The sequence below is a fragment of the Podarcis muralis genome, chromosome 12 (assembly GCF_964188315.1).
Source record: "Podarcis muralis chromosome 12, rPodMur119.hap1.1, whole genome shotgun sequence".
Classification (NCBI taxonomy): domain Eukaryota; kingdom Metazoa; phylum Chordata; class Lepidosauria; order Squamata; family Lacertidae; genus Podarcis; species Podarcis muralis.
Window position 1 is genome coordinate 19399852 of NC_135666.1, and position 27184 is coordinate 19427035.

The 27184-nt window shown below is 41.9% G+C and overlaps 1 protein-coding gene across 4 annotated transcripts in view; it reads left to right on the plus strand.

Moving 5' to 3' along the window:
- The window catches only part of NRP1 (neuropilin 1), a 126601-nt gene that overhangs the window by 44636 nt on the left and 54781 nt on the right, over positions 1-27184 (plus strand). For all 4 annotated transcript variants that reach the window (XM_028751027.2, XM_028751024.2, XM_028751026.2 and 1 more), the window contains 4 exons: positions 6021-6202; positions 12472-12699; positions 21474-21629; positions 23808-23974. In XM_028751027.2, coding sequence (XP_028606860.2) covers positions 6021-6202; positions 12472-12699; positions 21474-21629; positions 23808-23974 — 733 coding nt within the window. The remainder of the gene's footprint in view (positions 1-6020; positions 6203-12471; positions 12700-21473; positions 21630-23807; positions 23975-27184) is intronic.

A 27184-nucleotide genomic window follows, 5' to 3' on the forward strand; every position in this document is an offset into this window, starting at 1 on the left:
GATGTAGTTCCTTCCTTCCTTCCTTCCATCCATCCTTCCTTCCTTCCTTCTTGCCCAAATCATCAGCTGAGGTTGCAGTCTCCAACAAGAGACCAGAATGGGAAGAGGAACAATGATGTCCCCTTCTGCTCCCTTTCCCAGCTGATTTTGGCCTTAAATAGAATAGATGTGGAGGGTACCAGTTTGTTTTCTTTTGCATGGCTGAAAGCATCAGCTTTGGAAATGGGAAGCTGGAGCACATCAATAAAGTTATGTTTCCCTTCCGCTAACGCATTCATGTTAACCTCACATTGAAGCCCAGCCTTTACATAAGGAAAGAAAACATCAAGGGGGAAACTACACATCATGAGTAGCTTAAACCTCATTTGGCAGGAATTGCTATACTGAAGAGCCAACCTCTCATTCATGGTTAGTTGGCCTAAATTGCTGCTAGAGTGCCTCTTCTGTGCTTTAGAAAGGGTTGCTGGTGCACAGAAAGTGGACAGCCCTGCTACCAAGTTGTTACCAGGTCCTCACATATTGAACTAGATGCAAGGCAGTTCAGTCCCATTTGGGAACTGCTTAAAATCTCCAAATACATCTTCACAGGCTAGAGAGTCTTGCAGACCCTAGTTAGACAAAGTGCTTAGATGTTAGCTAGTTTAATACTGTGGAGATAAGTGAAACTGAGGGCCAAACCACAATACCAAACTGATTAGTTAATAATGGGGATTGGTGGATCCATTGAAACCTAGATTCTGCCTCACACCAAGGTCAAATCATTTGTCCACCTAAGCCAGTATATTCTATTCTGATTGGTGGCATCTCTCCTGGCTTTCAGGCAGAGAGCCTTTCTCATCGCCTGCCAGTGATACCTGTAATTCCCTTTGAACTGGAGATGCTGGAAACTGAGGCTGGGACCTTCTGAATTCAAAGTGTGCAGTCTGTCACATAACTGCACTCCTTTCCCAAATCCGAATGTGGCACACACGCTTGAAATGGCTTCCCATCCACTTGATCACTGTGAAAACAGGATGCTTGACTACGTAGGTGTTTTTGCATTTTTATAAGGGTCCTTCTTACATTCTTAGAATTGGCTCAAGCACATGCACAGTTCAGCCTACACCTATGACCTTGCAGCAAAGCTTTTGGAAAAAGTAGTGAGCACCCACGCGGGTGGCGCTGTGGGTAAAACCTCAGTGCCTAGGACTTGCCGATCGTATGGTTGGCGGTTTGAATCCCCACGGCGGGGTGAGCTCCCGTCGTTCGGTCCCAGCTCCTGCCCACCTAGCAGTTCGAAAGCACTCTTAAGTGCAAGTAGATAAATAGGGACCGCTTTATAGTGGGAAGGTAAACGGCGTTTCCGTGTGCTGTGCTGGTGCTGGCTCGCCAGCTGCAGCTTCGTCACGCTGGCCACGTGACCCGGAAGTGTCTTCGGACGGCACCGGCTCACGGCCTCTAGAGCGAGATGAGCACGCAACCCCAGAGTCGGACACGACTGGCCCGTACGGGCAGGGGTACCTTTACCTTTACCTTTTAGTGAGCAATACTGTCATGAATGTGAGCTGAGCTGCAGGAGTCAGGTGTGTGCTTGAGCCATCCCATGAACCACTTTGTCCTACGCTAAGTTCTGTATTGATCCTCACAACCCATATTCTCAGAATATCAGGTTTTAAACTGGTTCTTTTTAAGCAGCTTAAATCCTAGTGTTTCAGCTTCAGCTGGGCTATGTATCAAGCAGCTGATCAGCTAAATTTAGAAAGCAGCTGGCAGCTTTGTGTGCCTTCTTTCTTTCAGTTAACTTTTCAATAAATATTTCACAAATTGGGGAAAGGACTATCTATGTAAACAATAAGCGCTCATAAGCAATCCCAGGAGGTGCAAGAACCCACAAGTATCACCCTGACCTACGAGAAATACTGTTGCTCTAATCTGAAAGACTGCAGCAAACAGTTATGCTATATTCTTAGACACACATGTGTAGAAAAACCTCGATTCTTTTTCTCCCTCTTTTTTTCAAGGCAGGGCAATTGTAAATCCGTCTTTCTGATCTCTTTTTGAGCCATCTTAACCACATGAAACATCTGCAAAACTGTCTCAGAGTGAACATTTCCTCTTTTTGTTTCCTTGCCTTTGAAAAAGGACAGTGAAGCTAATATGCTGATCAATGGCTGCTAGAGCATCCGACGTATAAGAGGAAATGCTGTTAGAACAATATTTCACATATGTTAATGTTTACAGTACCATCAGGGTCAGTCTTATTTTCTGTTTGATATATACCAAAGCTGGCATACAGTTTTAGCCAGTGAGGTAATGCCATTTTTAATTTAGAGAGCCTTTAGCTGTCCACTTTAACTAGTGATATCATCTTTGCAGTTGTCTCCTGAGATCTCATGTAAACATAAGTAATGGGCCACAGACAGTTTGGAACTGCATTGTTGAAGGTGGCACTGGTCATTGTAAAGACATTTTCCCCCCTCAGCTCACTTCAGAATTGTCAGATATAGTTTACATTACTGCCATTACAACAACAAAAAAATCCTCCATACATACATTGATATAATTTGGGCCATTTCAGTGTGCATAGCAAATGGGACAAAATGGCCAGAACAAATTAATGCAACAGATTAATGTCAGTTATAGTGGGATAATGAAAAGAAAATGAGATTGTGGGGTGGGAGGGAAGCTAGTAGATGGGTTTTAAAAGCCGACATAATGGAGCAGAAAGAAATAAAAGATTTGCCATACGGGTCCATTTCTAGGTATTAGAAAGGGGCTCAAATCAACATGTGGACATGCCATTTCATGACTTTCCAGCATCCTTCTTACAGCCTAGTTCCTGTCCTTCACTCCTAGGATCAGCCTAGGAGTGCCCATCTTTTCCCTGTTTTGCCTTGATATTTGAGGTCAGTTGTTTAAAACTAATTATATTTGTAGATGCAGTGTAGGTTGTAGTGTTGTCTTGCAGGGTTAAAAAAAAAGTTTGAATTTACGTCATTGGATCTGTACACCTAAATACATTACACATCCTAATACTAATAATGTTGATGTAGTACAGGAAAAGTTGGAGTCTTTGAGTTGTGGTTGTAAAGTGTCTCTTGTTGTACATGGCCAGAAGCAATCCACTCCCCTTCCACAGTAGTTAGCAAGAACAAAAATTATGGTGGTCATTAAGATGTATGGGTTTCTTTGTACAAAAGCAAAACAGGAGATCTGTAGTAATGAGGGAGCAGTAGACGAAACAATGGCCAGGAAGGGGGACATGAACAGGAAGAGGAAAATTACACGACATCTGTCCAGCTAATTGTTGGTAGAGCTATAATTATTTAATGAAGTATAAACCAGTGGCAGGCAGTCTTTCCTTAGTTCCAAAAATACAAGATTTCTTCGTGTGGGTTTGAGAATTGTAGTTCCCAGAACCAGCTGTGGCAGAGTTACTTGGAAATTCAACTATCCCCCTTCTGAAAGTAAGCATGCTTGGAAAGAAGTGAAAGTTTTTGATCTGGATGTAAACTACATAAAACATTTGCAAAAAAACAAATGGGAGAATGGACCTAAACTGAGAAGACATTCATCTGATAAATGATGGTTTGGTTGGGTGATCTAGTCCCATAGTTCATAGCAATTTGGACATCTGGTCTGCTGAATGCTGAGTGCACATGCTTAGAATCTTATAAAATCTCATTTTACACTGCCAAGGTAGAGCAGAACTGATTTGGACAATTGCCACTTAACTTGTAATACAGCATGGCATTATACAAATGGATTACATAATTAAGAACTGGCTTAAACTTTTGCTTGGAGAAAAGTAAGAAAGTTGAGAGATTGTTGGTTATGGTGGAACCCAGGTAGACAAAATTGTCTACCACCACAAGCATGTGGTCACCAATGTTGTAATGCTTGTGAATATCAATTGATGGAAACAGGGGATGGGAAGAGAATGCTCTTGTACTCCGGCCCCTGCTTGTTTCCTGCAGGCATCTGGTTGGCCACTGTCACGATCTGGTTCACAGGTGATCGAAGTCCCAGCAGGGGACGTCAGGACCGGGGGCAAGATGGTGGGGTGGGAGCAGGAGCAGGGGTCCAGAAGCCAGGAGTCCAAGGGTCAAAGAGCCTGGAGTCAAGAAGCCAAGGGTCCGAGGGTCAGGAAGCAAGTAGTCACAAAGTCAAGGGTCCGAGGATCAAGAAGCAAGGCAGGGAACATGTTGCTGTGGCAAAGAGCTGAAGGGAAATGCTGACCTTATATCCCTTCCTGGCTCTTGCCACCAGGTGTTGTGAGTTACCAATTGGCCTCACCTGTGTGGCCACGCCTTGCCTCTTCAGAACAAACTGAGGAAGGCCCCAGTCCTGCAAAGTCCTATTGGTCACAGGGCCTGGCTCCTGCACACACACCTGACAGCCACTTTGAGAATGGATGCTGGACTGTATGGGTCATTGGCCTGATCCAACAGGCTCTTCTCTCGCTGTTATGACATGAACATTGCCAGTGTGAACACAAAAACAACAAATACACTTAAAACAAGACTAAAACGCTAACAAGTGGGCACTAATGGTAAAGACACATTTATCCCCCTGGGAAAGCCTGTTGGCACAAAAAATGCCTTCACTTGTTTCCCGAAAGTGCATATAGCAGGCCTCAATTGTATCTCGACAGGAATTCTATTCCACAGAACAGGGACAGTCACACCAAAAGCCCTGCCCCAAGTTGCTGTGGATTGAACTTCTATGATCTTTGGAACTTGCCCTCAGACTGCAGTGATCAACTAGGCATATATCCTGCCCTTCCTCCTGAAGGAACTCAGGACAGCAAATGCAATAATAATAATAATAATAATAATAATAATAATAATAATAATAATAGAAAGCATTCTAAAGCATTTAAAATGAGATGAAGTTCTTTTGAGGGTTACTGCAATAGCACATTGGGAAATTCGAGAAATAACAAGCCCATAGCCTTCCTTGGTGTGCAGAACCAGTTATGTGATTCTTTTGGTCCTGGCCATTGACCCATAATTTTTTTAGCTGCTGATTTCACGCTTATACTTAGGTAAACTTCCAATATCCATAAGGGAGGGGGCATAACTCCTTAGTAGAATCTGTGTCTTGCATTGAAAAGGTTTTGGGTTCAGTCCTCAGTATCTATAGTTGAAAGGTTCTCTGGTGGTGAAGTCCTGCTCTCCGGCACTGATGACCTGCCTGGAGTCAGAGTGAACCACTTTAAGCTAGATAGAGTAATGGCTGAGTTTGTGTAAGGCAGATACGCATTTTCAATCAATGCAATATTCATCTCTTATCCTTTCATTTGGAGTTTATTATACAGAAGTGTATTTTAACATGCCCATGCAGATGAAACAGTAGGATATAAATTATCATTATTGTGTTCTGTATGAATATAATCAATCCAGTCACTTGGACATTTCAAAATAAACCTTAAAGCCGTGTTCTTTTTTGTGTGTGCGACAGATCTAATGTTATACAGATATTTCAAGTGATGTGATGCAAAAAGGATATGTGCTAAGATATACAGTGGAGTAGTAAAGAGCGTTAAATATTTAGAGCTTCATAAATTATTCTCTGGACCTATGTTTAGAGAGCTACATACAGAAATTAAAGTATTATGCAGAAATTAAAGCTGAAAAGGCATTTTAGAATTCAGGCGAGAACTTCGCCATTTGAAAAGAACGCTGTGTATTATGTATTGATAACAATGCCGCTATAGACAAAGGATGCAATTTAATAATACAGAATTGTGCTCATGAGATTTCCTTTTTCTTGTTAATTGGTTACTTTAGCTGACATTGTCTGTAAGCATAATGGGCACCATTCTTCCTAATAGTTCCATGTTGCCAGATGATGTCTACAGACATGATGTAGTCCATTTTAATTATTGCATTTTGCTTACATCTCTCAGAATAACGCAGCTTCCAAACAGGCTAGCATTTTTCTTCATTATGTATGCTGCATGGCTATGGTTCCTAAATTAATTAGCTCTCTTTTCTTTCCTGGAAGTTAAAAGTTTCTTTCTTCAATTTATCTACCAGGTACGATTATGTTGAAGTGATTGATGGAGACAACGCAAATGGCAGAGTATGGGGAAAGTTTTGCGGCAAGATCGCCCCTCCTCCTGTGATATCTACAGGACCATACCTCTTAATCAAATTTGTCTCTGATTATGAAACTCATGGAGCAGGCTTTTCCATTCGCTATGAAATTTTCAAAAAAGGTGAGCAAAAATAATTTATGGTTATTTTGTCACACTAATTATTTCAAGTCTAAAATATTAACAGTAGGGATTGTTCAGACTGAAGAGGCCTAGTATTGGAGATGGGGGTAATTAAAATAGCAATTTATAACCCATGGAGCTCAGAGAGTAACTGTAGTTAAGTTGCTATCTCTTAGCCTATCTTGATGAAAACGTGTTTAACATTCATATCTTCTAGCATTCTGTTTTCAGTAGTGTTTTTATGGAAATCATACAAGAAAGTCATGATGGTTATAAAGTTCCTTTATTGGAGGGGTGGGGAACCGGTGACTCTCCAGATATTGTTGCACTATAACTCACATCTCCACTGACCGTTGACCATGTTGCCTTTTCTGATGGGTGTTAAAATCTAAAGACCTCTGGAGGACCACAGGTTGCCCACATTTGCTCTGTTCCCTTATCCCTAACAGAAATAATCCTTTTGCTGCTTATGACAGGACATGCTTAAATCACTATGTCTTTGTTCACATGTTATATTAAACCATAATTGATGTGGACTGTGGTTTAACACAAACGAGCAGCTTTGTTGACCATACTGCTCCAGGAGCAAGAAATCATAAGTTTTGGTTTGCTGTTTGATCTAAATCCAGGCTTCATCCAAACAAGCCAAGAACATTGTGCCAGGATTGAACTTGTGCACCAGCAAACTGCTTGCTCACATTAAACGTCAAGGCACTTTTCTTAGACCTGTGCTGTTGTTTAAAACTGCCAATTTCGTCTCATTTCCCTCCATCCCTGCTTTATTCAAACTTCCAATGTTGTTTGAAACCATAACTTTTCCCCTCTCAGTGTCTTCCCTTTCTTACTCCCATGCCATACTCACTGCTGTTGTGCAACCTGCCTTTAGTTTTGGTCCTCAACCCAGCCTTGACTTCATTCAAATCCAGGTTTGTGCTGTGGCACTGCAAATCCTCCAATGGGAGCTGTGTGGCGACATTCTTACATTTTCATTACATAAAAAGATAAAGTTCATGTACCTAAGGGGAAGTGTTGGTTGAGAAAAAAATATAATGATGCATATTAATTTAAATTACATCATATGTTTGAATGTTTAATTAGATGTGTAATTAAAATCCATTCTGCTGTTATTGGATTTGTTAAGTTTAGTTCCAAGACCTCTCTTCCAGTATACTGGCAATTAGCTCTTTTGTTCTATTATTGAATAAATTTATAAAAAATAATCCACTGGTTTATTTAGTTAATTAGTTTTGCATTTTCACATCCTTCCTACTATTAGGATTCTGTGCTACTGTACTTCTCGTAGTACTGTAATACTGATAGCATTCAGCAATATTCTCACAGTAATTTACACTGCTCACTATTTTCTTAAATTTATTTGGTGTCACCTCATCCACTATTCCTAATAACAAAACTGTGGAGTCCAACAGCAATGCTGTTGATATTTTTAAAGCAAACACACACACACACACACACACACACACACACACAAACTTTACTTAGAATTTGTTGACTCCTTTTTTATAATAGTGACTGTTTGCTATGTGGTTTATAACCTATATCCTAGGGTGGTTGTGAGAATAAAGCAGGGAGGGAGACAACCACGTATGCCACCTTGAGCGCTTTGGAGGAAAGGTGGAACATAAATGAAATAATAAATACAATAAAACATTTCAGTTTTTATTAACGTGGTAAGCTTTGCAGTTGATAAGTTATTCTGTCCACTCAGGATTCCCACAGAAAACGAAGGGAGCAGATAACGAAGAACATCATCAGAGCATTTCTGCTAAAGATGTGGGTGGTGGGTGGTACTTAACATAGGTTTTCAAGCCTCACACCTAGCATGCTTTGGGTATAAGTGTTTGTGTGCATGCACACTTCTTAAGATACACTGAAACAGAAGTCACCAGACCCTAATATAAAGTGAGAGGGTGGGATGGGGTGGGGTTTTTCTCAGAAGGGTAGTAGGAGATGGGTGATTGACTCAAAGGTATGATAAACCTGTTAAGGACTGCAATTAGTCCTACAGGAAAAAGCAAGGGATAGTATGCAGATGAACAAAAAAAGCTTTAGCATATATAATGAGACAAGAATCTAATATGTCTATTCAGACCAGGTCTCTCCATAGTTTTCAGGGTCTGGTAACTTCTGTTTCAGTGTATCTGAAGAAGTGTGCATGCTCATGAAAGCTTATACCCAGAACAAACTTAGTTGGTCTCTAAGGTGCTACTGGACAATTTTTTATTTATTTTGACTGCATCAGACCAACTCGGCTACCTACCTGAACCTAGCATGCTGTGAATGAATTCTGTACTACTGGAATGCAACCCTGAGGGTAGCAGAAAGGTTTTCCATGATTCGAAGGACTGGCAAATGGTCCCTAGTCTCCCTGCTCTTTGGTCAAATCTTTATTGACTGGCCACTGAGTAGCAGTGAGATCATTTTTTGGCACAAGCTTTGGCTGTACTTGGAAGCAGACTAATGACACATTCAGAAGCCGAGAGAGTCCTCTAACCAAAACTAGATAATTAATGAATAAAGTAAACCCTGAGGGTCTTAACTTTTATAGGAACAAAGGTTTTCCTTCCACAACAAAAGCATTTAGATTCTTAGAGACCGCAATTCCAGCGCCTTGCCAATTAAGCAATGGACTTTTAAGGTTGGTATGCACTGGGAAAACTACTGAAAGAGCCTCTACACAAGCCATTTGCAAAAGTGAGCATTTTCAATGGGGCCCTTTCCCCTTGACATTTCAGTGACAACTCAGCAGTTTCATGCATTTATTTCCTCATATGATCCTTTAAATCTCCTTCTGAAAGGCATTAGTTACATTAAGGCAACATTATAAATGAGAATTCGCACACACAAAAGTCAGAATATTCAAAGTTATGGGTCCCAAAGTAATTCTAACTCAAGTTTATGCCACAATATATCAAAGTGGAAACGATATTGTCATGTACAGAGATGGAAAAGATTGCACATGTATTTGTGGTCTAAGAGTTACAGTTACCGTGAAACACAGAGTTCACGTTTACTTTTCGTCTAAACATTTTAATGCATCCAAATTAATGGTGAATTAATAAATTTACTGAATGCAAAATCTCTTATCTAGTGTTCATCTATTAAATTATTGTATTGGGTATGTTATAAAGTCAGGCTTGACCGTCACTGCCTGTCCAGACACCAGGTGGCTTGAACAGAGAATTCTAATAGCAGAAGTACCTTATTCCCTGTTCTGCCATAATTACACTGGCAGTGGAAACTATTTGCCTGATCCTTCCTGGTCTGCAGCACCACCCAGATTTTGGCTATAAAGATGTTTTGTGTGTAATCAACCCAGCTCTGTTGGCTCCCCAGACCACGGGCAGTGAGAGTCAGTTTAGGTGTGTGAGATAGTTTTGCCTTTAGTCTAATTATCCATGGAGGTGGCAGCTGCATAGTGCAGGAGAGGCAGGGAGGAGCTCAGGTCTGACTTTATGCCATTCCAAGTCTCATAGACCATCCTGCTTTCCATCCCTTCCTGCCTCAACATCATCTCTTCCTATCCTCCAGAAAAGAAAAATATCAAAAAGACTGTTGCATTTCACTTATGAAAGGTATCACACATACTTCCTCTTTTGGTTCAGTCCTGTTTTACAGAGGTAGCCTGAGTTTTTACACTAGCTAGAAAAGATGAATACTTACGACACAATTACTTCCTCACTACATCCTTCCCTGCTCTTCTTCAATTCACCACTCTGTACATCTCTAGTACTAACAACTATCCTTATCCATCAGCGACCCTCTCATATTTGGAGAGCTGCTTTTACAAAAGCACTGTATGTCCCCAATCTCACCTTTAGGGGAAGGGCTAGATTGGGCCTTTACCTATAATTCAGTTCATTTGTAGCATGACTTCCCAAATTAGAATTTGACCAGAGAGCCTGCAATGATTCATTTTTGCCAGAATGCACCACTTTGCTTGGGCCTGGATTTGCCATATCGTGCACTTCAGGTGCTGTTTCAGAACTGAGATCACATTCTTCTCAATTGGCTCCCGAACGTCCGCTCTGCCTGGATGGTAGCCAAAGCAGCAAGAGGTAGCGTGGTTTATATCATTTCAGAAGGAATCCATTTCCTACGGTGTGCCATTATTTATATACATATGCATCTAACAGACTAGTCTTCTCTTGGGAAACTGCATGTATTGGAAGGCTGGATATTTTCTAAATATTCTCTGTGCTTCCTGCCATCATTTCCAAAGAGGATACAATCTCCTTATGTGGGCCTATACTGGAGATTTATTATCACAAATTTGTTAAGATTTCAGTGTACGTATACATCTCTTTAAGAGGCCCACTGGTTCCGGCCTCAATTGTAGGCTCCACAGACCTGACCTAATATTGAAAGGATGGATGATGTCATAGTTCCAGCACATGCTTTGTGTACAGAAGTTAACAGTGTTGGTGCTGACATCTCCAATTCCTAGCGTCTCCAGATCTGAGAAGCCAAGAGAAGAGCCATGGCTCAACTCTAGAGCATCTGTCTTGCCTGTCGAAGTTCAATCCCCAGGTAGAATTGGGAGAGAACCTTGTCTGAAATTCCAGAGAGCCACTGCCAATCTGAGTTAGATGGACCCATGGTCATACTCTGCCTAAGCCAGCTTCCTGTGTTCTTATGTTCTCGTGTGGGTCCTAAGGAGCACATAAAAGTTTTGCCTCATTCCCACTGGATGCTCTTTCCACTGGGAAATGAAACACCACATCTAACAATGAAGTGTTTTTAAAGTTGGTGCTGGGAGGGCCAAAAGGAATGCAAGAGAATCCCGTTGGGAAATGGGGAATTTCCCCATGGGCTAGTATTACATGGGCCAATGGAATGATGCCTCCCCAATGCAACCGTGCTCAATTCACACATCACATAAATCAGTACAGGTTACCTAGCATGATAAGGTGGGCAGGGTTTTGGATTTGGGAGTTCTAGGTGGAGCTGCTCATTTTAGGAGCTCACTATGTGGACTTTTGCAAGTCCATGTCTCTCAGCTTCACTACCAAGGCCTGCTCATGGCCCAGTTGTATCTGGCTTGATGCTCTTGGGAAAAGGATGCAGATGAAGATGGATCTTGCTGTAATCCTGCATGGATTTTTAGTTTCACTTTACGGCATCAAGGTGAAGATAAGGAACATAGGTAAAAAGGTAAATGACCCCTGGACGGTTAAATCCAGTCAATGGCGGCTATGGGGTTGTGGCGCTCATTTCGCTTCAGGCTGAGGGAGCTGTGTTTGTTTGCAGGCAGCTTTCTGGGTCATGTGGCCAGCATGACTAAGCCGCTTCTACCGTGGCGGAAGCCAGAGCACACGGAAACGCCGTTTATAAAACACTTTCTGAGAGGTGATTTTCTAAAATGGAATTTAAATCAAGCTAATGCGAAAGAGTTGGGAGTAGGATAAAGTTTTGTGAGACTGAGAATTCTCTGGTATAAAAGCAGCAGGATGAGCTATGTGGGCAGTACCCAGTGTTGCTGTATGAGGGTTATTTTGTGGAGCACACTAAAGGCTAACACCACAGCTGATGTTATGGGTAAGGTTAGGATGTCAACATTGATATTAGTTGGATTCCAGCAACACGACCTGTAATCACACAGTTTATCATGCGTTCACTAACAGCAACACTTTACTGGTGCACCTGTGTCAACACCGCTCAGAATGAGTCAAGTCACCCTTGGTACGAGTACGAATTACCTTTCACATCTAGTTTGTCAAGGAGGCATAGGTCACATCTGGCAGAGTTACTGAGTCACTGCTCTAGGAATCTGAAACCTCTGCTCCATCTACCGAATCCACTCCCCTCCTCTTGCAAAATTTTCTATTTTACCAATAAAAGGCTGTCAGCCTTAAGATTTAAGCTTGAAGGGGCTATAATTATTTCCCTGGGGCTGTCGAGATTTCTGCAGCTTACACTTTCATTGTTCCCACATGACTTTGTCATAATTTGCACACACACACCCCTTTCTATGGAGCTGGCACAAGTTTTCTTTTTCTTTTTTCCCATTATCACCCTGCTACAAATTGAAAATTGGAGTTCATGCAATAAATGTGAATTACATTTTAATACCAATTATCAATAACAGGAACAAGTTAGCTGGATGATTAATATGGTGATTAAAGTGAGGTGTTTCACCGAAAAGCCACTCTGCTGTTTAGAAAGATAAAATGGTCTAATTTGTTTTCTAGTGAACCAGAATAGCACAAAGTCAGCATATTGTGTTTATATTTGTTTCTTTTGTTCTGCAGGACCAGAATGCTCCAGAAACTTCACGTCTATGAGTGGGGTGATCAAATCACCAGGATTCCCTGAGAAATATCCCAATAGCCTTGAATGCACTTATATTGTATTTGCACCAAAGATGTCAGAGATTATATTGGAATTTGAAAGCTTTGAACTGGAACCAGATTCGAATCCTCCAGCAGGAGTGTTCTGCCGCTATGACCGCTTAGAAATCTGGGATGGATTCCCTGAAGGTAGGATACGTATCTAAAATGAGCTGCCTGCTGCAGGGTTGTAATCCCACAGCATACTATAGAAGGCATGTTGACTTCTAGCATCTATCGCATACCTTGCCACCCAAAACAGCTATCCCATATAGAGTTCCCACACCCTCCATCATATGACATACCTTGTATCTTGATGTCATTATGTTGAACATTTCCCTGTTCCCATCAGCAGTAGTCAGTGACACGGAACTGAAAAAACGCACAGCATGATGACATTAGAACAGGAGGTCCATTGAACTACACATTATGGAGGGGGAAAGGAATTAACACAGAGCCACCATTTCCAGTGACAGCCTTGTGTTTTTAATAGCATGCTTTTTCTGCTCTAGAAATTGCCCTTGTGCCAAATGACACACTGATTTTATATATATATATATATATATATATATATATATATATATATATATATATATCCCTTTGATTTCAGCAAAGCTGCAGTTGGTACGTTTATGGTAATCTCTGGCTGATGCAGGCTCTAGAGAATTAGTTAGTATGTTGTTAGCACTAATGGAGAGAGGATGTAAGGGTTTTTATGGCATTATCCCGTGGTTTGCTGCAGCTATTACAAGTTCAGTGGAGTTTAACGTTATGGTTCTCTTAGGTTGAGCACTTCCTCTTAGGAAGTCCCTAAGCCAAGGGAGTCGTACATGCAGTGATGCGCAAGCAAACTGCCCTTGATAACTTCTTCAAACTTTTTGCGCTCATGTGGCAATGAACAGTGGAAGAGAAAAATATTTTGGTTGTCCCGTTCCCTAACTTCAAATAAAACCCCTGTGCAGAAGAAGTGACAGCAGAAACTGAAAATCGTGAGCCACCCACTACGGGTCTTAGAGTTCTTCTAAGCATTGCCCAGAATGAGGCAGCCAGCTGAGGCAACATGCAAATTATTTGAGCAATGGAGTCAGGCAAAGCCTGGCCGAGGCAACTTGAACCCATGTTCACCATTCACATGCTGTGTCAGATAGTAGTGGTGGTTGCTCGTGAGTAACCAGTCAGGACTCCGACCTGTCTTTTACAGGTTTTATTTTGGTGCAAAACTATTTACAGTGCAGAACCACAAATTCATGTCTGCCTCAATCGCTAGCAGAATCTGGGAGTGGTCATTTCCGGGTCCTCCCCCAACATAAGAGCTTCGTCACCCCCAGCCTTTTCCTTCCTTCTTTGCGTTTTACACCTCTGCGCAAGGCGGGCGACGGAAGAGGCGTGCTTCCCTCCTGGCCGGCTTGGCCAGGAGCGGTGCTGAGAATCCCAGCAGCATTCTCTGGTCCCTTCCCCTCTTCCTCACTGGAGGTGTGGCTTTCCCCACCGCAGGAAGAGGAACTCCTTCTCAAGATTTTCGGAGATTCGCTGTATCCCAACTGCCCCTCTGCCTCCCTTCCCTGTTCCGATGGCAGTCCCCTGACATGCTGGCTGCAGTGCTTCCAGGTCAGAGAGGGACCTCCCTTCCACCCTCTCTTCACCATGCCACAGGAGCTAGCGGTTTCACTTAGCACACTGCCTTGACTGGCCACAGCTGCTCTTTTTACTGGAGGAAGCCAGTGTCGCCCCTGACGGTGGCAGGGACATGGTGACTGCTGTTTTAAGATGTATTGCCGTCCTCATTCCCCTCCCCAAGTTGGAGGGTGAACTTCTGAAGCACGGAGGCTCCTGAAGTCATGAAGTCTTCCCGGTTGCAAAATTCTACCTTGAACTCATGCATGAGACAGAGAAGGTGGTGCTTAGCATACTTGGTCCTGCTGTCTCCAAGATGATCCTACACAAATGGGGGGTGATTACTCCTGAAGGGGGAGTAATGGAGGAAGCAAAATAATGACTGAAGGTCTTTCTAGTATTTAACCTGTCCATTAGAACAGTCTCGTGGCAGTTCAAGGCAGTATTATAACTGTGCCTTGAAATGTAATAATAGGGTTTTTTAAAAACAGCAAAAAGCACTCCGGTGGAAATTTCAATTTCAGATGATATGTGGAGAAAAAGACCAATCAGCCAAATTATTTGAAATATTTTCAAAGAGATTAGTGTCAAAGTTATTGCCGCTGAAGTAGTAATTTTCTGGTTCTAGAAAATGAATGAATTGGAATCATTATGAGCAAGTATTATAATCATCCCAATGTATCTTTGGATTAAAAGTGTGTTTTGTTTAAACTATAGAAATCAGGATTGTGACATTTAAAACATATATTTCTATAACTACTTACTTAGCTGGCATCTCTCTCCCAGAAGGGGAGCGCTCTGAAAATGTGCGTGATTTAGCATGTGTAGGTATATGAAATGTCAGCTTGTAACATTAGTCATTATTTAATATTTTGTATTAAAAGACATGAAGTGGAACACATTCTTCCTGTCAAAATGGTGCTGGTGGAGAAAGTGTGTGATGTGCACTGACAATAGGAGATGGTTGCTGAGAGCAATTGGGCAAGGCGTGGCTACTGTATTCCAGTTTTGTCACCAGGACTGTGTCAGGGGTCCTGGAAAATGGTCCATCTCACAGAGAAAGGAGGCAACGTTGACAATTGCTGGAGGACTCAGCCTTACCCTGCAGAGTCAAGTCTTCTTTCAGGGCTGACCCAACCATTGGGAAGAGTGAAGCAACTGCCTAAGGGGGCAGATTTTGGAGCACAACAGCAGCCCTCACCCATTCCTCTTGAATTTCCCCCATTCCCCTTCGTAGCCCCACAACCTTTTGTGGTCCCCCTAATCTAGCCTACTGTCTCCAGTGTGGTGTAGGGTGCCATCCCATCACCAGTGTTGACGATTCAACTGCTGATCCAACTAGCTTCTGTGCATGTATTTTTTTTGGGGGGGGGGGTGCTCAGGCAGAAAAATGTCTTGGGATTTTTGTGGGGGGAGTGGAGCTCAGTCAATAAAATGTCTAAGGATGGCCTTGGGATTAATTTCAATATCAATGGCAGAAACAAAATTATAGGAGAAAACATTCCATCACATGCACCACAGAAAGGGGAATAGAATCATAGGATTTTGATCTTTGGTGGCTCTTCTTAATGGATCACATGGCCACTCCCTCAGAACCTGAAGCAGAGGCTTGAGTTTGAAAGGGGGGATATTTGTGGAGTAGCCATCCACCAGGGAGAAAGCCCTGAAAGAGAAGCCCCATTTTAACATCTGATCAGACACAGGACACTTGGGCTACATGTATCTACATTGCTGGCTCTGCATAACTCTCTCACTGCTGTGTTCCTAGCTCCCTGCTTATGAAAGAAGAGGGATCTTGTATGTGTAGGGATCCTGAAGCTTTTTCTGGTTGACCATCTGCCACACTGGCTCTGGCTGATCCATGTCAAGTAGGGTGCTGGGATCCTGCAATCCTATACACACTTAGCTAGGAGTAAGCTCAGTTAAACTCAGCAGTGGACACATATAAGATTGCTCTGAAAATATTCCCGCTGCTTCAGCTTTGGAACAGCATGGATGTTCTCCAAAGCCCTGCTCATAAAGGAGTTCTTTATATTATTCTATGGAGAGAAAGACTCCTTACTCGCATAAGGGCTTCCCTGCTATATGGGGTGCTTTTTTGCTCTTGGAGGGAAATGGACAGCCTTTGCTAATGCAGAACTGCATGCTTGCATTGGTGCAATTAGTCCATATGGCTTGGATTTAGAACAGGTTGGACTCCCAACTCTCATCAACTTCAGTCAGTATAGCCTTGGTCAGGATAATGGAAGTTGTAACACAGCAACATCTACAGGGCACAGGAGATCTCCACCCCTGCCATAAGAAAGTCTAAACTCCACTGATAAGTATGTGTCTAATTGCCCGTTTAAGTCAGTGGAGCTTTAATCGCATTGCACTCTGCTTTTCACGTTCACTAAAGGTGGCTAGCTAACACATTCTCTCAATCAAAATGTTGAAAAATTGCAGTCTGTTCTTATGCAGTGTAATTGTTCTTGACATGATTATAATATCTTAGATCAAATTAATAATAATGAACAAATGACATTTTCACTTTACATTTCCATACATGAAAGTTCAGAATCTCATAAACACACAGCTCCAGGACTGATGCTACCAGAATAGGACCAAACATCTCAAAATAAAATAATTTCTAATAGCAGCTTCAAATGGGTCCCAGACACTCTATAGTTCCAATTTAAACAGCTACAAGTAGATTTGTTGTGCTGGAATCCATTTGACCCTTCGCTCACAAATTACAAGGCAAGGAAAGATTAATAGGAGCCTTCAAGAAAGACTGACACATTCTAGCTAAGCAGGTAGTGATATAATCTCATGAATTATTGGTCAAGATGTTTTCTCCACAGTGAACCATTTAGTGTGGTTGCCTTTTGCACATTATTAAGTAATTTATTGTCATTCGCCAGTTTGAAAGCTTGAAATTGGAAAAGAGAGAGAGAGAGAGATGTTTAAGAATGCTCTGTATTTATACAGGAAGACTAAAAACCTCTATTTTATCCAGTTCAGGTCAGATCAATATTGCATTAACTCAGTAGGCAAAGTCTTACATGTTGTGTAAGAAAATTCAATACCCCTTTATATCATAGTCTGCAAAGCTTTCGGCTGCTGTATTTACACAGCTAGATGATGAGCCCGCAGCCATGATATCTAGTGGCAGTATTCAGACAAATAAAATTTTAAATTACCATGTATGTGTCTTAAAGAAAGCATGAACCCATGAGTCACGCTGAATCTTAAAAGTGTGAATCTGCTTTGAAACAAGTTCCCTTCTGTTTGCTATTTCAAAGGAAGCATCCTTGCAGGAAATGGGGTGGGGGTGAAGAGGGTGGCTCAGAATAAGTACCAGGGTATGGAATTATAGTGGCTTCGTTTCTCCTCCTCATTAAGGTCAATGGCTGCAGTGATCAAAGGGCCTAATGGAAAAGGAGCAAAGTCACAGATGTTTGCCCATTGGACAGAAGGAGGGGAAACAATGAGAGGAAAAGGCCAGATGCTGACTAGTCAGATTCAATATAAAACACACAAAACCCCAGAGTCCTTTTCGTGGGAGATTAAAGAAGCAGGAGCCACAAATGAAGAGACTTCCATGGCTCCGTCAAAAGTTGCCAGACACTTGCAGTGCCTTGGGGAGGTGCATGTTAAGCTGCGTCACAGTGCCATACGCCTCTCTAAATTACAAAGCAGCCTCCCTTCCTTGCTTCTCCAAACCTTTCTGTTATGTATGGGCATCATACGAAAAACATCATAGGTCCTAGTAAACTTAATTAAAAAGTAAACAAAAACATGCAAAATCAGTGCAGAGGCTATCAGTGTAAGTTCTGGACATGCCTTTTATTTCTGGGCCATCACAGATCAGTGTAACAGCAGCAGCAGTCTGCCTCAGTGCCATAGCTCAGTGCTATTCATCTTTTTCCTCATCGCTTCTTCACATACACTAACAGCCACTAAGTGGGATGCGGGTGCCGCTGAGGTCTAAACCACTGAGCCTCTTGGGCATGCCGATCTGAAGGTCGGCGGTTCGAATCCCCACGACAGGGTGAGCTCCCGTTGCTCAGTCCCAGCTCCTGCCAACCTAGCAGTTCGAAAGCATGCCAAAAAGTTCAAGTAGATAAATAGGTACCACTCCAGCGGGAAGGTAAACAGAGTTTCTGTGCGCTGCTCTGGTTTTGGTGTTCTGTTGCGCTAGAAGTGGCTCAGTCATGCTGGCCACATGACCCGGAAAAACTGTCTGTGGACAAACGCTGGCTCCCTCGGCCTGTAAAGCGAGATGAACACCGCAACCCAAAAGTCGTCTGCGACTGGACTTAACTGTCAGGAGTCCTTTACTTCTTCTTTTTTTAACAACCACTCAATCTATTGCCTTTTCTATGTCCTAGCAGTTTTCTTATGGGGATTTCTTATGGGGCAGCAGTTACTTGTGATCTCACCTATTGCATGGAGAGTTTCGTAACCATACCTACATACCCTGGAGGAGTTTCTGTCTTGCAGATAAAGAGTTACCATTAGTACATTAGTACATTAGCAACAGAGAGGATCACATATAGTAGCTTTATGCAAACTGGTGCCCTCCAGATATTTTGGATTGCAATTCCCATCAGGTCTGGCCAGCACGGCCAAGGATCATACATGATGGGAGTTGCATCAGTAGAGTACCAGGCTGGAAAACGTGGCATAGAATAATGGTGTCTGTGCACCATACATTTAAAGCACATGAATCCTGGGAACAATTGTTTGTTAAGGGTACTGAGAACTATACATCTTTGAGCAGGAGACTGCAGTTCACAGTATTCTCTGGGGCAAGCCATGTGTTTTGAATATGTGGTGTGTTTAAATGCTGGCCACCCACTGTTTTCAGTGGTATTTGAAATTTGCAGGGAGCCCATGGAATTGAGAGAAAAGGGTAAGCAGTAACACTTTGGCTGAAGGAGGTGAGGCAGGGAGAGAAGGGTGGATGTGAGGGGACTATGAAAAGCACAACTGGAACAGCTTGTACAGAAGCTGTGGTAGGACTCAGGGACTTATGGGGAAAGCTACTGCACGAGAAGAGGCAATGAGTGCTGATTTTGTTCTTGCGAGCAGAGAAGCAAATGCCTGGGAAGGAACAGAATCTGTGCTTTTTGGCTCTCAGCCATATGGAAATTGTGGTAAGAGGCTCTTAGGCTTAGGAAGTTCAGCCAATCTGGTTATAGATTTTATTTTATTTTTACTAGCAAAAGATTTGTTGTTCTTAAACTTCCAGAGGTGATTTCACTGGCATATATCTTTGGTGAATGCCTCTGAGGGATATTACCATAATGGAAAGGAAATATTTCATACTCAAAGTGAATTATTTTCTTGGTGGCACAGGCCACAATATGAGCAGAGGGGGAATGCTTCAAGCTGGAAGCTGTTGAAAGCGCAAATAGGAATGGACAGTGCAAGGGAAGGAGGGAGCCATTGATTACTGGGCAATTGTAATCACTTAGGCATTTCTCTGAATTTACTGAACAACCCATGACAGCTTGCCCTGTGAACATACTAATGAATGAGCATAGATGCTCAAGTATACCATATCCTGCAGAGGCAGAGCCAGCAATTCACGGTTGTAAACACAAGCAGAATAACAGAAGGGCAACCTCTTGAAACCAGAATGTATGCAACATATCAGTGTGATAAACTGGCATCAAGATGTCACCTAGACACACCAAAGCAAACAAGGAGGTTGCATACCATATAAAGATACCACATCATTATATATAAGCACTGATTAGTGACATGGGAAATGACAGTTTGCAACTTTTTCATTTGCCATGTCACTAATTAGTGTTTATATTGAAGCTGTGGTGCTACTTTACCATATGCATGCAACCATAATGTTCTGATGTTGCTTTACTGCAAGGTTATGTTCAATGCATTCTTGTGATCCAATTTAAGAGGTTGCCCTTCTGTTCAATCTGTGTTTATGTCTTGTGTACGCCTGAGTTTCTGTTTGTTTCAGTGCAATTCACCTTTCCTTCCCATTGCCTTGTTCACTGAGTCTTGACTGTGTTCTCATTTCTCATCTATGGATGGTGAGCTTTATTTCACGGAACTAGTAGTGCAGGCTGGACCAGCTGGACCCCTTTGTTTTGTTGGCAAAGGTTCCTTTGTGCTTGTAACTGTGTGCCTCGTTACTAACATCGCAATCATAAAAATATTTCCCCTATAAATGTATGTTGCTGTCTTATACTGAGTCAGGCCATTGATCCCTCTAGCTCAGTATTGTCTATGCTGATTGGAAGCAGCTCTCCAGGGTTTCTGACCGGGTTCTCTCCCAGTCCTACCTGGAGATGCTGGGGATTAAACTTGGGACCTTCTGCATGCAAAGCAGATGCTCCACCACTGAGCTATGTCCCTTCCCCCATACTGTTGGTTGGTGCCTTCTGTTTTAACCTTTAAATGCCTGCTGAAATCATTTCCAGATCCCCAAACCTATGCAGTCAATTAAGAGAATTTCCATAACAGCTGACGGTCACGAATTTTTATGTGGCTTTTGTTTTACATAGGTATTCTTGTGCACCATTCTGATATATATTGCAGTCTGTAAATATTTTTTATAAATAAGTAAATACTGTAGGAGCGAGGGTTTGTGGTAGCATGGAACTATAATTTGTTTTGGTTAATAGCTGGTGTCTCATTGTGGATATATTCGGCAACATGTTCTTGACACAGTAACAGTGCATTAGTGATGGGCTGATATGGCTTTATTAGTTGTTTTGAGGTGCTTCCAAACATTCGTGGTATAAAATGTTACAGGGTTTCCGCAGGAAGCTGCAGGGCATGCACTGATGGGAAATGAATCAGTATAACACACACACACCCCAAAAAAATGTTTGCATACCTTGCAACTGTCCCATTTTAAGTGGGGAATCCAAGATTTATAGAAGCTGCCCCAGTACTGTCTTCTCAAAGTACACTAGTGGTGGCTGCAGTGGCCGAGGAGGAGGGTGAAGGTACGAGGGAGGGAGGGAGCTGAGAGGGGGCAGGGGCAAGGCCAAAGTAAGATGGGGGGCGCAGCCTCCATCGAGGTCATGTCCCAATTTGCCTCATTCCGGTGTTGAATGGTATGTTTCTGCAGGCACAAACAGTTTTGAATGTAGGATCGCATATGATTGCTCCAAAAGCATCACGAGCAGAAATCATCATGAATGCACAATAACAACATCTGGAGGGGGGCAAGAGATGCCAAATTCAGGGCGTTTCCTATTTTCTGTGAGGCCTCTCTTTGAGTGTGCATAGAATACCATCTTCTATTGTTGTGGAGACTTCACCGTTGTGTTCTTGTTTCCTTTCAGTTGGTCCTCACATAGGCCGATACTGTGGGCAAAACACACCAGGCCGTGTCCGCTCTTCAACCGGCATTCTTTCCATGGTTTTCTACACCGACAGCGCAATAGCAAAAGAAGGATTCTCTGCAAACTACACTGTCCTGCAGAACAGTGTGTCGGAAGGTCAGTGTTTATCCATCCTACAGAGCTGTGTGCTGAATACTGTCTGTCCTGTCTCCCCACCTGCTGGGTGCTGCATGAAATATTTAAAGAAGCCTTAGATAAATAAGGTCCTTTGTGCATCTGTTTTTAAAGCAACCACCCAAGGGCAGGAGAAGACATTTCCGCTCAAATTTATTTGTCTAAAAAGTCACAACGTTGTGGAGACATTCTCCCTTCCCTGTAGAAATGTAGAGGAGTAGATCTAAACAATAACATCCAGACCAAGAAGTCTAGAAGTATGTCCACAACTGGATAGCATAAGATTTTTTTTATAGAATTCTGCTCCTTATCACGATATCTGAGTATCAGGAAAATCCTGGTTAAATGGTTAGGAGATGCAGGATGCTACTTGGATGACTACAACATTGTGTGGATGGCGTTCATCCACTTTAAACTACCGCATGTATACAGCCACAATATAAAATACCAATTCACTGTACACAACGTTTCGTCTAAGCGGATTGCAGTCTGTGTTTGGCACCTCATTTCTGCAAAGGCAAGAACAAAGATCTGAGGGTCAAAATCCGTTGAAGGAAATATTGATGTGACAGGGGGAGCTGCTCCAGCATCTGACAATCTGTCGACTATCCAGGAATGGTGAATTCCCACCCAGAGCTAGAGTGATGTAGTGATTAGTGAGTTGGGCTAGGACTTGGGAAACCTGAGTTCAAATCCTTGACTCAGCCATGAAGCTCATTTGGGCTGGCCACTGTCTCTCAGGCTAAGCTACTTCACAGAGTTATTGTAAAGATCAGCTGGAGAGAGGATAGAAGCACTGATGCCACATGGAGCTCCTTGGAGGAAAAGTGGGATATAAATGCAATTATAAATAACAAATGTAGTAGTAAACTATGCAGGAACTCTTGACTCTTGCCCAGCAGATCCAAGCTTTTAATACCTCATTTACAGAGCATCTTGTATTGTCTTTGATCAAAACAATAGTTGACATCTGTACAAAATTCAACATTTCAAATGGAGATTCTACAGCATAGCAAAGTCTGACTTGCCTCTTAATAATGTCTCTTAAAAGCCGGTTGTAATTTTTCTGTTTGACTTCACAGAATTGTTTCCCTCAGGGAAAATGCTGATCGACTAGATCTCATTTTTGGTCATGGGTGTGTTTTTAAACCTTCAAATAGAATTAAAATTGTAGGGGATACAAGGCTAATCATACCCCTGTCACATCACGGCCGCTTTCTGATTTTTAAAACATTTTATTCCACATCTCTTGTTAACATTTAATGCATTTTTTTGGTCTGAATTTAATGCTCACCATACAGACAGGCCTGTTTTATATCACATGTAAAGGGAGTATGTGAAGACTAGAGCAACAGCTTTTAAAGATGAAGTTTACTGTATAAGTAAAATATGGAGGCAGCATGGTAGAGAGCTGGACTTTTGACAAGGAGGTCTGGTTCAAATCCATGCTTAAGCCACAAGCTTACTGGATGCCCTTGGGCCAATCCCCATATCTAACACTAATATGCCTCATTTGGTTAAAGATTAAATGGGGACCAGCATGTGTTCACCACCTTGAGTTTTTTGAAGGAAAGGTGGGGTAATTTAGTCCATTATCCTCTCTCTCAGAATACTCACCCCTTTTTTCTTGCAATGGAAATTGCACATGCTAGGCTACCATGGTTATATACCTTGGTTATTTCAAAACTTGCCAACATTTCAGAAATTTTGTAATATTAGAGTGATTTATGACATAAGTCTGACATAAAGAACATGAAGAGCTTCCAGCAAAGGCCCCCCATGACTTTGTATTCATGTATTATTTCTGATCTTTATAGCCCTATATTTCTACAAACAAACAACCAAGGAGGCTAGACACATAGAGTCAAGATGAGTAGTTCTTGCATCAGTTTGTGCCTTCCACTGTGTTTGGATGCTTTCAAAAACTTGACCACAATTGTCAGCAGTAGAAGAACTGCTATGGCCTCATTTGATAAAGTCACACATCACAGTACTTGCTCATCCCCTTCAAAGCAGGAAAGGGTGGAATACTGAGATGTTACTTTCGGTGTTACTTTGCCATTGTCTTCATTGGGATATGGATTGCAGCCACTGCTTCTTGTCATAGCTATTTTGGATTTTGTGAACCTTATGTGCTACTGACAGCATTGTTATTTTCAGATTTCCAGTGTGCTGAACCTCTTGGTATGGAATCTGGTGAAATACATTCTGACCAAATCAGTGCCTCTTCCCAGTATAGCACCAACTGGTCTTCTGAAAGGTCTAGATTAAATTACCCTGAAAATGGGTGGACACCTGGAGAAGATTCCAACAGAGAATGGATACAGGTATGAAAGACAACCAACCCACATCTGTAAAAATTACAACTCTGGTGGGGTGTTTCAAAGAAAGCAGGAGAGGCAAGGTCATTTTAAAGGTAAATGCACCAGTGTATAGAGTGAAAAAAATTCCTGCATAACACAGAGTCCTAGGCATGAATATTTCAACTCCCCCTGTTAGATGTTTATTACAAATAGACTGACTTTCAAAGGTATGAGGTGGAGGGAGAGAAAGGAAAGGTCAAGAAGATGCATTTTTTCACTTCCTGCGTGGTCTTTCCCCTCTTCATTTTTCTGGGCACAAATAACAGAGGTTTTGGTTTTGTCGGAAAAGTCAATATTAGTTTAACAAGCACTTAAAGTGAAATGGTCTGCCGAGCAGCCTGTGGTAGCTTTCACAAGAACAGTACTCAATAGCTACTTGGTGCCATGAGGAGATGAGTGAGAATTTCACCTTGGAAGGTCTGTGTCTTTCACAAAATTTAAAGTAAAAATGAGATAAGCCTATTGTTTTCTGTACACCAGAACATTAGACCCATAGGTAGACCACTAAGACAGTGTGGAACCAGGGAGTGGTATTCAACTTTTACTGCAGAGTAGACCCATTGAAACTAATGAACATGACTAAGTTAGGACTATTAATTTCAGTGGCTCTACCCTGAGTAAAACTAAGTTGAATACCACCCAGAGAGTGTAAGGCAAAAACTGCCTTATACTTTTTACACTTTGTTAAGTGTAAAAAAGTTCTGAAATGAAGGAGTATGAAATCCTGAACACAGAATAGAAAATATAAGGGCCAAGGTGCAATAAATAAAGTTAAGGCTATTTAAGTGTGCCTGTTGTACAGTGATATTCCCCATTCCATTTGGCAGCATGGTACAGAAAACCAATCTATCTAATGGTGACATGTACATTGTGGTAAGCAATTGTCAGTATTCACCCACTGAACCATATGTCATATGTACCTTTTTAGAAAAATTAAAACATATTTCTACTCATATGCAGAGAATTCTGATTAAGATGCTGAGATGAAAGCCACATTTTGGCCCCAGTTCAGGACCATGTGTCAGGGTGTGAATTTTTTGAGAGTTGGTTTCTGATGCGGTGCCATACAGCTGTTGTTAAAAAATGAATGCAGAAATATTCATTCATATATTTTTGTTCCCCCCCCCCCACACACACACAGAATGGGAATTGGTGTTCTTATTTCTGCAGAGGGGGATAGAGGAGATATTTACAAGATCTGGTGCCTCCTCTTCCTCTTCACCACCTTACCTCACTCCTACACCTTTGAAATAATTTGTTTCATGCTTGATCCATTTTGTTCAAGTGAGCAGTAAGCACTTCTCTACCTGAGTAATTTTCTAGTACTGTTGTGCAACCAGACCTACCATTTCGCTATCATTTATGGCCACATTAAAATTATTTGTTAGAGAATTCAACCCAGTGAATGCTGCTGGGTTGTTCAATTGTTATTTTTTGTTTTACAAAAGGGAGTTTGTTAAGAATTCAAAGACCCAGTTATCATAAATATCAGAACATTTCCCCCCTCCTCTACTATTTAATTAGAATCTCCACTTTCCTCTTTAATTGTGGTCTAAATGCAGTTGATGACAGCAGGAGCCAGGAGAGAAATGTTCACATTTGTTAGATTAATAATGCAGTATTGAAAGCTTCCAGTAGTTTAAATAACTGGGGCATTCTTCGGGCTTTTATTGTTTTCCATAGGAAATATCGAGCTGACATATAAGAATAATGCATCATTAACCATCAATAAGAGTGTTCGCATCAGTGTTTCCTCTGAGGTTTGCTGTCTGCAAGAAAGCTTAAAAACATGTTGAGTGGTAATCAGCCAGGGGAAGAAAGTCAGGGGAAATCTTTCATTCCTGATCCTTTGGTACACAATGGGACTCTCAGGTGTCCAGCTTATGAGGCCTCAGCACATCCTGAGCTGCTGAAAACCAGTTAATTGTAAATGATAAACTTAATCACACTTCACCGTAGCAAACAGAAATCAGTTGATTCTAACTCCCAAGGAATAAGTAGCAGGGAAATTAAGCAAACCTTGACTATAAATCAAACGACGTTGGCGTTAATTGCTGTCACTTCACAGAAGTGTAGCAAACATAAAAATTGCATTCCATATTTTTATTCCCACTTCTTTTTAAAAGAAAACCCGCTTCCATATTCCCCGCTCCACAATTTAGTAAAAAAGAGCCAGAAATCTAACTTGCAAGTTGTAATTTCCCCCTGTAGCTTGCTCTAAGCAAGCATTTAGATGAAGTCAAGAGGTTCACATGGCAGCAAAAAAAAACCAAAAAAAAAAACCAATGGCAGCAGGAAAGTGAAAATAATTTTGAAAGGAAGAGAAGACTGGAGGTAGCAAATATGCAAAATTTCATTACAAAATGAATGGAAATGTATTTCAAGTGTGGCCTCATTACGAGGCTGAGCAAGTCCAGTACCTCCGGCAGCAGATTAGGGAGTGTAATACTGAGTGGGGCTTACAAAAATCTACAGTAAGTTCCTGAGGTCTCTTCTTTGTACTGCCAAAACCAGTAATGCTGTATCTTGGGTAATGCAAAATATAGTACCTAGAGTGCAATTGTGAGTGATGCAAATATACACAAGAGCATCAAAGTCCTGTTAATATTATATGCTGTTCTTAAGGTGTGCTTGTATTTCCTTAACTGTCTTGGGAGTCTTCAGCTGCAGCAGCAGCAGCAGCAGCAGCAGCAGCAGCAACAACAACAACAACAACAACAACAACAACAACAACAACAACAACAACAACAATGATCTATCTTCTGCCAGTACAGAATTATCTCACACTGGCATGTGCTAAGGATATTATTCACCTGTGCATGCACTGACTGCCTTAGATGTCAGAAATGAGCACTAGAGATGCGTATCTAGGAATCCCATTCATATCTTATAACTATGTCCATGGTTGTCCAGGCAGCATTCCTCCAATGATAGCATAGTTGGTTGGATGGTTTCCGGTACAGTCAAAGGCAGCCCAGACTGCCTGTGATACTGGTGGTAACGGCAGCTGCAGAATTGCTTCTCGTGGGTGCAGAAATGAAACGTAGACTTCTGCAAGCAACTAGGGAAGCAAAAAGTGGAAAGAGCAGAAAAACAGAGGCAGCTGGTTGTGTTCTAATCTCCTTAGCAAAAAAACCCCAAAAACCACATATGCTTATTACCAGCAGGTTGCAT